General features: G+C 40.3%; 1 protein-coding gene across 4 annotated transcripts in view; it reads right to left on the reverse strand.

Moving 5' to 3' along the window:
* The window catches only part of CFAP57 (cilia and flagella associated protein 57), a 93,287-nt gene that overhangs the window by 59,603 nt on the left and 20,258 nt on the right, over positions 1 to 13,426 (reverse strand). For all 4 annotated transcript variants that reach the window (XM_046662754.1, XM_046662753.1, XM_046662756.1 and 1 more), the window contains 3 exons: positions 5,313 to 5,452; positions 4,395 to 4,560; positions 3,596 to 3,709 (listed from right to left, as the gene is read on the reverse strand). In XM_046662754.1, the coding sequence (XP_046518710.1) occupies positions 3,596 to 3,709; positions 4,395 to 4,560; positions 5,313 to 5,452 (420 nt within the window). The remainder of the gene's footprint in view (positions 1 to 3,595; positions 3,710 to 4,394; positions 4,561 to 5,312; positions 5,453 to 13,426) is intronic.

A 13,426-nucleotide genomic window follows, 5' to 3' on the forward strand; every position in this document is an offset into this window, starting at 1 on the left:
GTTGTGGGTCCTTCTAGTTGTAGCATGTGGAACGCTGCCTCAGCGTGGTTTGATGAGCAGTGCCATGTCCGTGCCCAGGATTCGAACCAACGAAACACTGGGCCACCTGCAGCGGAGCGCACAGACTTAACCACTCGGCCACGGGGCCAGCCCCTAGATTCACTAATTTTTATAGTTTATCTGAAAATTCTTGGAATTTTCTACATACCCAGTCAAGTTGTCTGTGATGATAGTTTTATTGATTACTTTCCAATCTTCATGTCTTTTATTCTGCTATGGTCTGAATGTGTATGTCCCCCCCAAATTTATATGTTGAAATCCTAACCCTCAAAGATGATGGTATAGGGAGTGGGGCCTTTGGGAGGTGATGAGGCCATGAGGGCTCTGCCCTCAGGAATGGGATCAGTGTCCTTATAAAAGAGACCCCACAGGCCAGCTCCCCTCTTCCACCATGTGGATATGAAAAATCTGCAGCCAGAAAGAGGGCCCTCACCTAACCATGCTGGCACCTTGATCTTGGACTTCCCACTCTCCAAACTGTGAAGAAAAATTTCTGTTACTTATAAGCTACTCAGTCTGTGCCATTTTGTTACAGCAGCCCATCGGACTAGGACATATTTCCTTTTTTTGCCTTATTGCACTGGTTTCAGCACAAGGCTAACAGAAGGCATCTTGTTTTGGTCTCTAGCTGAGGGAATGCTTTCATAATTTCAGATTAACTGTTCTGTTTGTTGTAGGTTTTCTATAAATATCTTATATATGACTTTTATTATAAAATAAGAAGTTCTCCATTATTTTTAGTTTGTGTGTTTTTAAAATCATAAATGGATGTTAAGTGTTATCAATTTTTATTACACTTGCATTTATAGAGATAAGTATATGATTTTTCTTATTATGTTAATGTGGTATAGTACATTAATCGATTTCAAAATCTAAAACAACCTCGTATTCCTGGAATAAACCCAACTTGGTCACACGACATTATCCTTTTTATATATTGCTGGATTGAGGTTGATAATATTTTGTTTACAACTTTTTGTCTATATTCATGAAATAAACTGGCTTATCATTTTCTTTTCTTGGGATGTCTTTGAGAGGTTTTAGTATTACAGTTATGCTGGCCTCATAGAATGTTGGGAAGCATTTACTCTTCTTTCAATTCTCTAGAATTTTTTCAAGATATATCATTTTTTCCTTAAAAGTTGATATAATTCTCCAGTGTCATGATCTGGGTCTAGAGTTTTCTTTGTTGGAAGGTTTTAAATTACAAATTCAGTTTTTCTACGAATTTGTCAGTTTCATTTATATATTCAAATTTACCTGCAGAAAGTTGCTCATAATATCCTCTTATGATCTTTTTTAATGTCCATAGGACTTGTAGTGATAGCCCCTTCTCATTCCTCATATTGGTTATTTATATCTTCCCTCTCTTTTTTTTCTTGATCAGCCAGGCCAAGGGCTTGTCCATTTTGTGTTTTCAAAAAACCAGTTTGGCTTGGATGATCTTTTTCTACTATATGTTTGTTTTCTACCCATTAACTTTTGCTCTTATCCTTATTTCCTTCCTTTTATTTTCTTTGAATTTGCTGTTCTTTTTCTAATTTCTTGAGATGAATGGTTATATCACTTATTTTCTTTTTAATTTTTCTCGTATATGTATTTAAGGTTATAAATTTCCCTGTATGCATGGCTTTAGCTGCATGCTCCATCTGTATTTATTTTTTTTTAATATTACGCAGGTAAGTCTAACATATATCCCTGATTAGAGATCAGTATTATAACTACGTGTAAAGTGATGAAACAAAAGGCTCTTTTCCTGAATTGGTGAGGTGGGGCCTCCCATGGGAGCATGCATGGTCCTAGAAGAGCACCAGAATCACCTGGTGGGCTTTCTTCTGACCCCCATAGTCACTTGGGGATCGATCACACTGCTGAAGCTAAGGAAGCCCAGCAGCTCTAAACAATGCTTGTGTTTACACAGCACCTTCACTTATGACCTGTTAATTGCTAAAGTCAACAGTCAGTTTTTAGTCTTTACAGGACCTCTCTCTGACATTTAATACTACTGACTACTTTATCCTTTTGGAAACTCGTTTCCTGGCTTCTCTGATACAATTCCCTGATTCCAGGTGCTCCTTGTACCTTCTTTTTCAGTTTTTCTCTTCTTTTACCAATCTGGTAAGTATTGGTCACCACTCTCCTGCCCAAGATTCTTCTCAGATTCCACACTGGTCCTTGGTGATCTAATCTATGCCTCTGGCCTCCACTACACGTAATCCACTGAATCATTTTCATCCTTGACGTCTTACCTCACCTACACACTCATATATCACACTGCCTGAACACATCAAACATAACATGTCCAAAATGGAACTTAATATCGTTCTTCTCTCCATTGTTACTACTGAAGCTGTGGTTTAGTTCCTAACTCATCTTTCAGCCTCACTTCCTAGCTGGTCTTCATCACTCCCACTTCCCTCTCCTCTAATTTATTCTCAATACTGTTTGGAAAACTACCTTTCTGGTCCCATTATTTCCTTTCTTAAATCCATTCAATTATTTCTCATCATGTACAGACTAAAGTCCAGTTCCTTGGCATGGCATACACACTCTATGATGCAGCCAACTTCTCCAGCTCCTTGTTCTATCGCTCTTCAAATGTGCCCAGTGCTCCAGCCACATAAACCACAAACCACCATCCTATTTCATGCTCCCATTCCTCATCTCTAACATGTCCTTCTGCCTAGAACACCTTTCTTTTTCAATGGCTTTTTCCCTTCAAATTATTTTGCTGACTTTTCTTACCCTCTCCATGTTTGGCCCCTCTCGTTTCTTCATGCCCCATATCCACTCTATCTTCAGGAACTATTGGTTTTACTTCCTAAATCTCTTCTGAATCCATCCACTTCTGCCTATCTGTACCACCTTCATCCTGGTCCAAAATACTATCATCGATTGTGTGACATCCACAATAGTCTCCTTACCATTTCCACCCTTGTCCCTTTCAATATATTCTTCACTCTGCAGCCAAAGTATTCTTTCAAAACGCAAATCTGGTCCTATTATTCCTGGCCCTGAAAGTCGTCAATGACTTCAAGGAACAAGGAGGATAAAGAACAAAGTCCTGCAAGGTTCCATGTACCTGGGCCCCAGCTGACCTCTCCAATCTCAGCTCACCTCATGCTTCATCCTGATACTGATGTTCCAGCCCCACAGACTTTTCAGTTCCTCTGACACCCCATGCAATCTCCCATCTCAGGGTCTTTGGATCCCTATCTGCCATGATGATCCCCAGCACCTCTGTCTAGTTAATTCCTACCCACTCTTTCAGGACTGAGCCTTTGTGAACACCTTGATCTAAATTATGCCAACTCCTACATTATTTCCTCTCATCATGACCTATGTTTTTCTTCCATTGAATTTATTGCAATTAATAAATAAATTTGTGCATTTGTTTTATTGTGTCCTGCCCCAAGTAGCCAGTGAACTCTAAGAGGGACAGAATCATTCCTCTCTTATTCACTTGTATGCCATTGGCTAGCAGAATTCTTGGCTTTGTGCCCCCTGTTTCCATGGATACTGTTCACTCACTTACCTTCCCTGTGTGTCCCTTCAGGTTTGAGATGTTCTCCAGGCTTGTGGTGGTAAAAATGTGAATCACATTTCCATTGACTGCAGCAAACAGGTGACCTCCGTTGCTAAAGGAACACTGCCAGGAAATACAGCAGAAGAGCAAGAGTGAAAGAAAGCAATGAGCAGTCCAACTGGTAGTTACAGTCAAGATCTCCTTTTCCCAAAGAGTTCAGGCTGAAACTTTGTGTGGAAGTGGAATCAAGAGAGTGCGATTAGGACCGAGAATTGGCTGACAGTTCAGATACTTTCACTATTCCTGTAGCTCATACTGGCCAAGATGCTGACACTGCCATGCGCATCATCATGAAACTGCTTGGATCAGAGTAGAGCACTCACATTGTCTAAAGAAGAAAGTTCAGAGTGGGGAAGCAATTCCTGAAATGACTGTCTTGTTCCCGCAAGTCATCTCAGGAAATCTGATGGGCTGCCTATTGACTCTCACTGTTGAAGCTCATATTCCCTGGCTCCTCCCAGTCTCCAACCTTGCCTTCCCAGCTGTCACGCTGAATCTGAGATAACTTCTCTTTTTCAATGCTTCTTTTGATTCCACGATCACAGAGAGGACTAATCACTGGTGGGATCTCACAAGCTTTTGGGTTCAATGAAATATTTTGGCGGGAGAAGAATTGGAGTTTTTTCCCCTTAAACCACTAAAGTTCTCTAAGACGAACTTTGGTCCCACCTCCCCAGGGCATGTTAGTTCTTGATATTTCAACCCTGGCTTTCCAAGAAACTGGACCTTTATTGCCAGCAGTTCTTACCTCTCTACATCCTCTGACAGAGTATTCTTTGAAAGAACGTATATCATCAATGAGTAGATTCATAAGGCGTAGTTTGTCGGCAAACCCTACTACAACGAAGTGACCAGATGGGTGAAGGCTGATTGTATATGCCTCTTCTTGGTACTCCTTAAATAGTTCCAGAGTGCTGTGAAAAAGAGCAATTATTGAATTCTGGGTCTATCCCACCAAATCCCTTGAGTCCTCCATTGCATCTGGTATGTATTTTTATCATAGCATTTGAGATACTTTATGGCTTGCCTCTATTTCTAGATTTTGGTTATTTGAGGATAGCATCCAGCAATGAGTATGGCAACTAGGGACACTGATTAAGGGGTTGTCTAGTGATGTTGCAGGCACAGCTCCATTTAGATTCCCCAAATCAGAAGGACTGCACAATTCTTTTCAGCAGCTATACACAAAAACAAAGAAATTGCAGTGTGGGGCCAATCTAGCTTGGAGATTCTCAGGGAAGCTATGCCAGGGGAATGAGTCTCTAGGGAGCTGAGGGTGGCTATGGGCAGTGAGGAGGAGAAAGAGGAGGAATAAATGGTCTGGAGAGCTCCATTAGGCAAAAAGCAGATCTAGTGGGAGTGCGGGGATAGAAAAGCTGGAAGGACATAGGAGGTTATGTAAGAAGGTGAGATATTGGAATATTATCTTTATGTCCCTAGTGTCTGGTATCTAGTAAGCATTTAATAAAGCACAAAGTAATTTTCTAGCCCATGCAAGAGTGAAAGAGAAACAGGTAGGTTGACTGACTTGATAAAAACATTTTTTTTCCAACTGAAAACTTTTAAGTAATTAAATTTTAAAACTCTCTAATTAAAATAACTCACATGAACAAATTTAACAACTGAAATCTTGCATACTGCAGTAGCAAAGCCTTTCTTTCCTTACTTGGATTCATAATTCCAGATGCGAACGGATCGATCCAGAGAACAGGTGGCAATGAGGGGTTTGCGGATGCAAGTAGCCAGACCGGTGATGGATGCTGAGTGTAATGGGTACAGCAGGTACTCAAAGTGAGCAGGCTCTCCCTGGAGAAATCGTACAGAATGAGATCCGGCAGAGTAAGCAAAAGGCTGGCTATGCACTTCAGCTCTCACTACTACCCAGGAACATTAATTAGGCAGGGTGCACAGAAATCAGGTCGTGGACAAACGGTTTTAATACTATGCATAATTTCCTATGCCACTATTATTTTAAAACATGATTTTAATGGCAATAAAATATTTTCTTCTACAAACATACCAGAATTTAATTTAGCCATTCCTCTACCATGGGAACATTTAAGTGGTCTCGGATTTTTGTTATTTAGGAATAACACTAGACTAAATATCCGTGCATGTAAGTCTGTGTACTTCTCTGATTACTTCCTTAGATATCGCAGTGTAAGTGCTCCACATTAAGCTTTTCGATTGTAGTGTAAGTGCCTGACATTAAGCTTTTTGATTGTAGTGTAAGTGCCTGCTATCAAGCTTTTGATTGCCGAGGCATCCATTTCAAAAGACATCTATCTTGAATAAACATAGTGCCAGCTGGATGACACAGCTACTAGCAAAACAACCACAGAAGGAACTAGGCTGCCCCCATCCACGAAGGTCCCTCTTTCAGAAAGCCCTGGGTAACCCAGATAACAAACTGCTTAAGTGACCCTGCTCCTCTCTCCCAACACCCTAATTTCCACTCTTATGCTTTAAATTAGCCAATAAGGACTGAAGCTACGAAACCCTAGACACATACCCTCAGATGCTAATAAAATCAGAGCCCCAGGTCTGCACTGTCTCTCTACCTGTGTGTGGCCCCTGAGCATGCCATGTACCCTCCAGGACTTAGGAACAGTAAATCTTATTCCTTGAAATTCCCTGATGATTTTTGCCAAAGTGTATCCCGCAATCATAAGAATCACAAAGGCTAGTCTAGCTAGAACATTGGTCCCAGTGGGAAGTGTCTGTGGCGGCTCACTATGAGGAACATGGGACTGGGCAGGCGCCTCAGGCATTCCTAGCTGATTCCAAGCGTTATCGTCAATTGGCTGGGACCAACACAACACATACATTTCTAGAAGTGGAAGCTGGGAAAAAGGGTATGAATGATGTAAGGATCTGATAAGTAACTGATGTAAGGATCTTGATAAGTACTGCCAAACTTCTCTCCAGAGAGACTATGTTACTCTACCACCAGCAGCAATGAGAGTTGGGTGAATGATTTTAAATTAAAATGTCTTCCGTTACACTGGTTGTGTAGGGTTGACAAACAGAAATGGCAAGCAATAGGATATTTTGGAGTATATGAGGGAGCCATTTAGTGTAAACTTAATTCGGTCTGACTTTGTTTTTCCAAAAGGGCCTGACTGTGGCCATTGAGCAGGCATTGTGCATCTGCTTTAAACATTTACTATGGCAAGAACAAATGGCCTTAAGATAAAGGTACAACTTCCCCCCACATTGGCATTTCCTTAAGGATAAGCATCTTTCCTTAGGCTAGGAACTGATTGCTGTGCTCACCTGTGACCACCCAGCTCGAGACAAATGACCTGCTACCCTGCTGTGTCCACTGAGAGAGCAGACCTACCTGCTGTGTCCATCAATCCCTGTGCCGACAGAGCAGACTCGTGACATTGTAAAAAGGACATTTCTTTTTTTTTTTTAATTTTTTATTGAGTTAATGATAGGTTACAATCCTGCGAAATTTCAGTTGTATATTATTGTCTGTCAGTCGTGTTGTAGGTGCACCCCTTCACCCTTTGTGCCCACCCCCCACCCCACCTTTCCCCTGGTAGCCACTAATCTGTTCTCTTTGTCCACAGGTTTAAATTCCTCATATGAGTGGAGTCATACACAGATTGTCCTTTTCTATCTGGCTTATTTCACTTAACATAATTCCCTCAAGGTCCATCCATGTTGTTGCAAATGGGACAATTTTGTTCTTTTTTACGGCTGAGTAGTATTCCATTGTATATACATACTACATCTTCTTTATCCAATCATCTGTTGATGGACACTTAGGTTGCTTCCACACCTTGGCAATTGTAAATAATGCTGCAATAAACATTGGGGTGCATAGGACTTTTGGGATTGCCGACTTCAAGCTCTCTGGATAGATACCCAGTAGTGGAATAGCTGGATCATATGGTAGTTCTATTTTTAATTTTTTCAGGAATCTCCATACTGTTTTCCATAGTGGCTGCACCAGTTTGCATTCCCACCAGCAGTGTATGAGGGTTCCTTTTTCTCCACAACCTCTCCAACATTTGTCACTATTTGTTTTAGTTATTTTTGTCATTCTAATGGGTGTAAGGTGACATCTTAGTGTAGTTTTGATTTACATTTCCCTGATGATCAGCAATGTTGAACATCTTTTCATGTGCCTATTGGCCACCTGTATATCTTCTTTGGAGAAATGTCTGTTCATGTCTCCTGCCCATTTTTTGATCGGGTTGTTTAAGTTTTTGTTGTTGAGTTGTGTGAGTTCTTTATATATTATGGATATTAAGCCTTTGTCAGATGTATTACTTGCAAATATTTTTTCCCAGTTAGTGGGTTGTTTTTTGTTTCAATCCTGTTTTCCCTTGCCTTGAAGAAGCTCTTTAGTCTGACAAAGTCCCATTTGTTTATTCTTTCTATTGTTTCCCTCGTCTGAGAAGACATGGTGTCCGAAAAGATCCTTTTAATACTGACGTCAAAGAGTGTACTGCCTACATTTTCTTCTAGAAGGCTTATGGTTTCAGGTCTCAGCTTTAGGTCTTTGATCCGTTTTGAGTTTATTTTGGTGAATGGTGAAAAAGAATGGTCAATTTTCATTCTTTTACATGTGGCTTTCCAGTTTTCCCAGCACCATTTGTTGAAGAGACTTTGTTTTCTCCATTGTAGGCCCTCAGCTGCTTTGTTGAAGATTAGCTGTCCATAGATGTGTGGTTTTATTTCTGGGCTTTCAATTCTGTTCCATTGATCTGTGCACCTGTTTTTGTACCAGTACCATGCTGTTTTGATTACCGTAGCTTTGTAGTATGTTTTGAAGTCAGGGATTGTGATGCCTCCAGCTGTGTTCTTTTTTCTCAGGATTGCTTTAGAAATTTGGGGTCTTTTGTTGCCCCATATGAATTTTAGGATTCTTTGTTCTATTTCTGTAAAGAATGTCATTGGGTTTCTGATTGGGATGGCATTGAATCTGTAGATTGCTTTAGGTAGCATGGCCATTTTAACTATGTTTATTCTTCCAATCCATGTGCATGGAATGTCTTTCCATCTCTTTATGTCATCATCCATTTCTTTCAGAAAAGCCTTGTAATTTTCATTGTATAGGTCTTTCACTTCCTTAGTTAAATTCACCCCGAGGTATTTTATTCTTTTTGTTGCGATTGTGAATGGTATTGTGTTCTTGAGTTCTTTTTCTGTTAGTTTGTTATTAGAGTATAGAAATGCTACTGATTTACGTAAATTGATTTTATACCCTGCAACTTTGCTGTAGTTGTTGATTACTTCTAACAGTTTTCCTTTGGGGTTTTCTATATATAAGATCATGTCATCTTCAAACAGCGAGAGTTTCACTTCTTCCCTCCCATTTGGATTCCTTTTATTCCTTTTTCTTGCCTGATTGCTCTGGCCAGGACCTCCAGTACTATGTTAAATAAGAGTGGCAATAGAGGGCATCCTTGTCTCATTCCTGTTCTCAGGGGGATGGCGCTCAGTTTTTTCCCATTGAGAATGATGTTGGCTGTGGGTTTGTCATATATGGACTTTATTATGTTGAGGTAGTTCCCTTCTACCCCCATTTTGTTCGGAGTTTTTATCATAAATGGCTGTTGGATCTTGTCAAATGCTTTCTCTGCATCTATTGAGACGATCATGTGGTTTTTATTCCTCAGTTTGTTGATGTGGTGTATCACATTGATTGATTTGCAGATGTTGAACCATCCCTGTGTCCCTGGTATGAATCCCACTTGATCATGATGTATGATCCTTTTGATGAATTGCTGTATTCGGGTTACCAAAATTTTGTTGAGAATTTTTGCATCTAGCTCATCAGCGATATTGGCCTGTAGTTCTCCTTTTTCGTGCTGTCCTTGTCAGGTTTTGGTATCAGCGTTATGTTGGCCTCGTAGAATGTGTTAGAAGTGTTCCATCCTCCCTAATTTTTTGGAATAGCTTGAAAAAGATAGGTATTAAATCCTCTCTGAAAGTTTGGTAGAATTCCCCAGGAAAGCCATCTGGTCCTGGGGTTTTATTCTTTGGGATGTTTTTGATTGCTGTTTCAATCTCTTCCCTTGTGATTGGTCTGTTCAAATTGTCTGCCTCTTCTCGAGTGAGCTTTGGGAGATTGTAGAAGTCCAAGAATTTATCCATTTCCTCTAAGTTATCCATTTTGCTGGCATATAGTTTTTCATAGTATTCTCTTATAATCCATTGTATTTCTGCAGAGTCTGTTGTTATTTTTCCTCTTTCATTTCTGGTTTTGTTTATTTGAGCTTTCTCTCTTTTTTTCTTTGTAAGTCTGGCTAGGGGTTTGTCAATTTTATTTACCTTCTCAAAGAACCAGCTCTTTGTTTCATTGATCCTTTCTACTGCCTTTTTTGTTTCAATAGCATTTATTTCTGCTCTGATTTTTATTATTTCTCTCCTTCTGCTGACTTTGGGCTTTGTTTGTTCTTCTTTCTCTAATTCAGTCAGGTGTAGTTTAAGATTGCTGATTTGGGGTTTTTCGTGTTTGTTAAGATGTACCTGAATTGCGATGAATTTTCCTCTTAATACAGCTTTTGCTGCATCCCATATAAGTTGGTATGACATGTTATCATTTTCACTTGCCTCCAGGTACTTTTTGATTTCTTCCTTAATTTCTTCAATGACCCATTGCTTGTTCAATAGCATATTGTTTAGTCTCCACATCCTTGTGCCTTTCTCAGCTTTTTCCTTGTAATTAATTTCTAGCTTTACAGCATTATGATCGGAGAAGATGCTTGTTATTATTTCAATTTTTTTAAATTTGTAGAGGCTTGCCCTGTTTCCCAACATATGGTCTATCCTTGAGAATGTTCCATGCGCGCTTGAGAAGAATGTGTATTCTGCTGTTTTTGGATGAAGTGTTCTATATATGTCTATTAAGTCCAACTGTTTTAGCTTTTCATTTAGCTCCACTGTTTCTTTGTTGATTTTCTGTCTGGATGATCTGTCCATTGATATGAGTGGGGTGTTGAGGTCCCCTACTATTATTGTGTTATTTTTGATATCTTCTTTTAGGTTTGTTAATAGTTGCTTTATGAAATTTGGTGCTCCTGTGTTGGCTGCATAGATATTTATAAGCGTTATTCTTCTTGATGAAGTGTCCCTTTGCTCATTATATATTGGTCCTCTGTGTCTCTCTTTACCTGCCTTATCTTGAAGTCTGTTTTGTCTGATATAAGTATTGTGACACCTGCTTTCTTTTGTTTGCTATTAGCTTGGAGTATTGTCTTCCACCCCTTCACTCTGAGCCTGTGTTTGTCCTTGGAGGTGAGGTGTGTTTCCTGGAGGCAACAAATTGTTGGATCTTGTTCTTTAATCCATTTTGCCACTCTGTGTCTTTTTATTGGCGAGTTCAATCCGTTTACATTGAGGGTGATTATTGATGCATGAGGGCTTAATGCTGTCATTCTGTTGCTCATTTTCCGGTTTTCCTGTGTTTCCTTTGTTTCTTTTCCTGTGTGTTTCCGCCTACCCATTGACTTCTGCAATTCCTTATGCTGGGTTTCTTAGATTTTTCCTTATTTATGTTTTGTGTCTATGTTCTGTTTTTTAGTTTAGTGGCTACCCTGAAGTTTGTATTCAGAATCTCATGTATAACATAGTCCATTTTATGGTGGTCTCTTATTTCCTTAGCCTAGACTGTTTCAGTCCCTTTCCTCCTCCCCTCCTAAATTATTATTTTCATCTCTTATTCCAACTTGTGTTGTGAGTTTGTGGTTAGAGTGATAAGATTGTCTTTGCTTTTGTGATTTCCTTCCCTTTATCCTAATGCTATAGTTGAATATTTGCTATCCTATTCATATTCTATCTATTTGTCTCCCTACTCTGTGTTTTGTGACCCCTCACTCCCTTTTTTCTTTTTGCAGGTATGAGAGCCTTCTTGAGGATATCTTGTAGTGGAGGTCGTGTGACTATGAAGTCCCTCAGCTTTTGTTTGTCTGGAAAAGATTTAATTTCTCCCTCATATCTGAAGGATATTTTTGCTGGACAGAGTATTCTTGGCTGAAGATTTTTATCCTTTAAAGTTTTGAATATGTCACTCCAATCTCTCCTAGCTTGTAAGGTTTCTGTAGAGAAATCCGCTGAAAGTCTGATGGGTTTCCTTTGTAAGTTATTTTCTTCTGCCTTGCTGCCCTGAGTATTCTTTCTTTGTCCTTTATTTTTGCCATTTTTACTACTATGTGCCTTGCAGTAGGTCTTTTTACATTGACAAATCTAGGATATCTGAAAGCTTCCTCCACACACATTTCTCTCTCAATCCCTAGATTTAGGAAGTTCTCTTCTATTATTTCGTTGAGCACACTTTCTGCTCCATTTTCCTTTTCCACACCCTCAGGAATTCCGATGATTCTTAAGTTGCATTTTCTCATTGAGTCAGCTATTTCTCTGAGATTTTCTTCAGTTTTTTAAATTCTTAGTTCTCTTTCTTCCTCTGTCTGGAGCCATTCAGCCTGCCTATCTTCGATTATGCTAATTTTCTCCTCTATGGTGTCTACACGGGCATTCAGGGAATCCGTATTCTGTTTTATCTGATCCATTGTATTTTTCATCTCTAGTATTTCTAATTGATTCTTCTTTATAATTTCAATCTCTTTTGTGAAGTAACTCCAGAACTCGTTGACTTGTTTCTCTATATTTCCCTTTACCTCATTGAATATTCTGAGGATAGCTATTTTGAACTCCTCTTCACTTAGTTTACCCATTTCCAAGCCTTCAGGACCTACTTCTGTATTTTTATTGTTTTCCTTTTGGACTGGAGCTTTTATAAATTGCTGGATGGTAGAGGAGTGGTTTTTGTGCATGATGCTATTATTCGGTTGCAATTACAGCCTGTCACCACTAGATGGGGGTCAAGAGGCTTGTTTTCTGAGCCCTGTGCCTTCAGCCAAGATTGCGGTGCCCAGTGTGGGTTGTGGGAGGAGGGGCACTTTCACTCACCCCACTGGTATTGGATCAGCTCTCACTTTCTGGTCTCCCGGGGCCCTGGCTTGCTGGGGTTCCCCCACGTGAAAGCTTTCCCCTGTAAGAGGGTTTCGCTGCACGGGCAGTGGGAGTCCTGGACGATCCCCCAATGCGCAGCCCCTCCCCCACTCCTTCTCTCACCCACAGCAGTGATCCCAGTCTCTAGGGGAGGGAGCGAAGTTCTCTCCTACCCCGTTCCAGCTCCTCCGAGGCCAGCTGTAGCCTCTCTGCCTTCAGTCGTTTGGCTGCTGTGGGTCTCTGACGATTTCTGTTATTAGGATTGTTTTTTTGGATGGAAAGCAGTTGCTCTTTTTGGTTGTACTTTGGAGGGGAGAGAGTCCTGGGTGAGCTCACACCGCCATGTTGCTGATGTCACTCAAAAGGACATTTCATTCATATGTGAAACATCCTCTTTGGGGGTATATAACCATTCTGTACACCCCACTTCTTTGGTGCCCTTTCTTCCTTCGGGAAGAAAGGCCCCGGGCCATGGTCCTCACATTTTAGCTCAGAATAAACTCTCCCAAATTTTCATTTATAGATTGGTTATGGATTATTTTCATTGACAGGTTCCAGATGTTTGTCATCAGAGGCATTATACCAGGACACCTGAGTGAGAAGTGATGGTTGGGAAATTTAATGAGATGTACAGATTTTAGGTCTGTTCAAAAGCCAAGAAAAGGCTAAAATGAATATTTCCTCAAATTCTGGCACTCCTCACTTATAAACTTAGCTGCATCCACTCCCCCCTTTTCTATGATCTCAGAGAAAGACATGCTGTGCTGGGGGGCAGGGGAAGGCAGAAGTTATCCCCATTCTTCTCCATCT

This window comes from Equus quagga, chromosome 5, assembly GCF_021613505.1.
Source record: "Equus quagga isolate Etosha38 chromosome 5, UCLA_HA_Equagga_1.0, whole genome shotgun sequence".
Classification (NCBI taxonomy): Eukaryota; Metazoa; Chordata; class Mammalia; order Perissodactyla; family Equidae; genus Equus; species Equus quagga.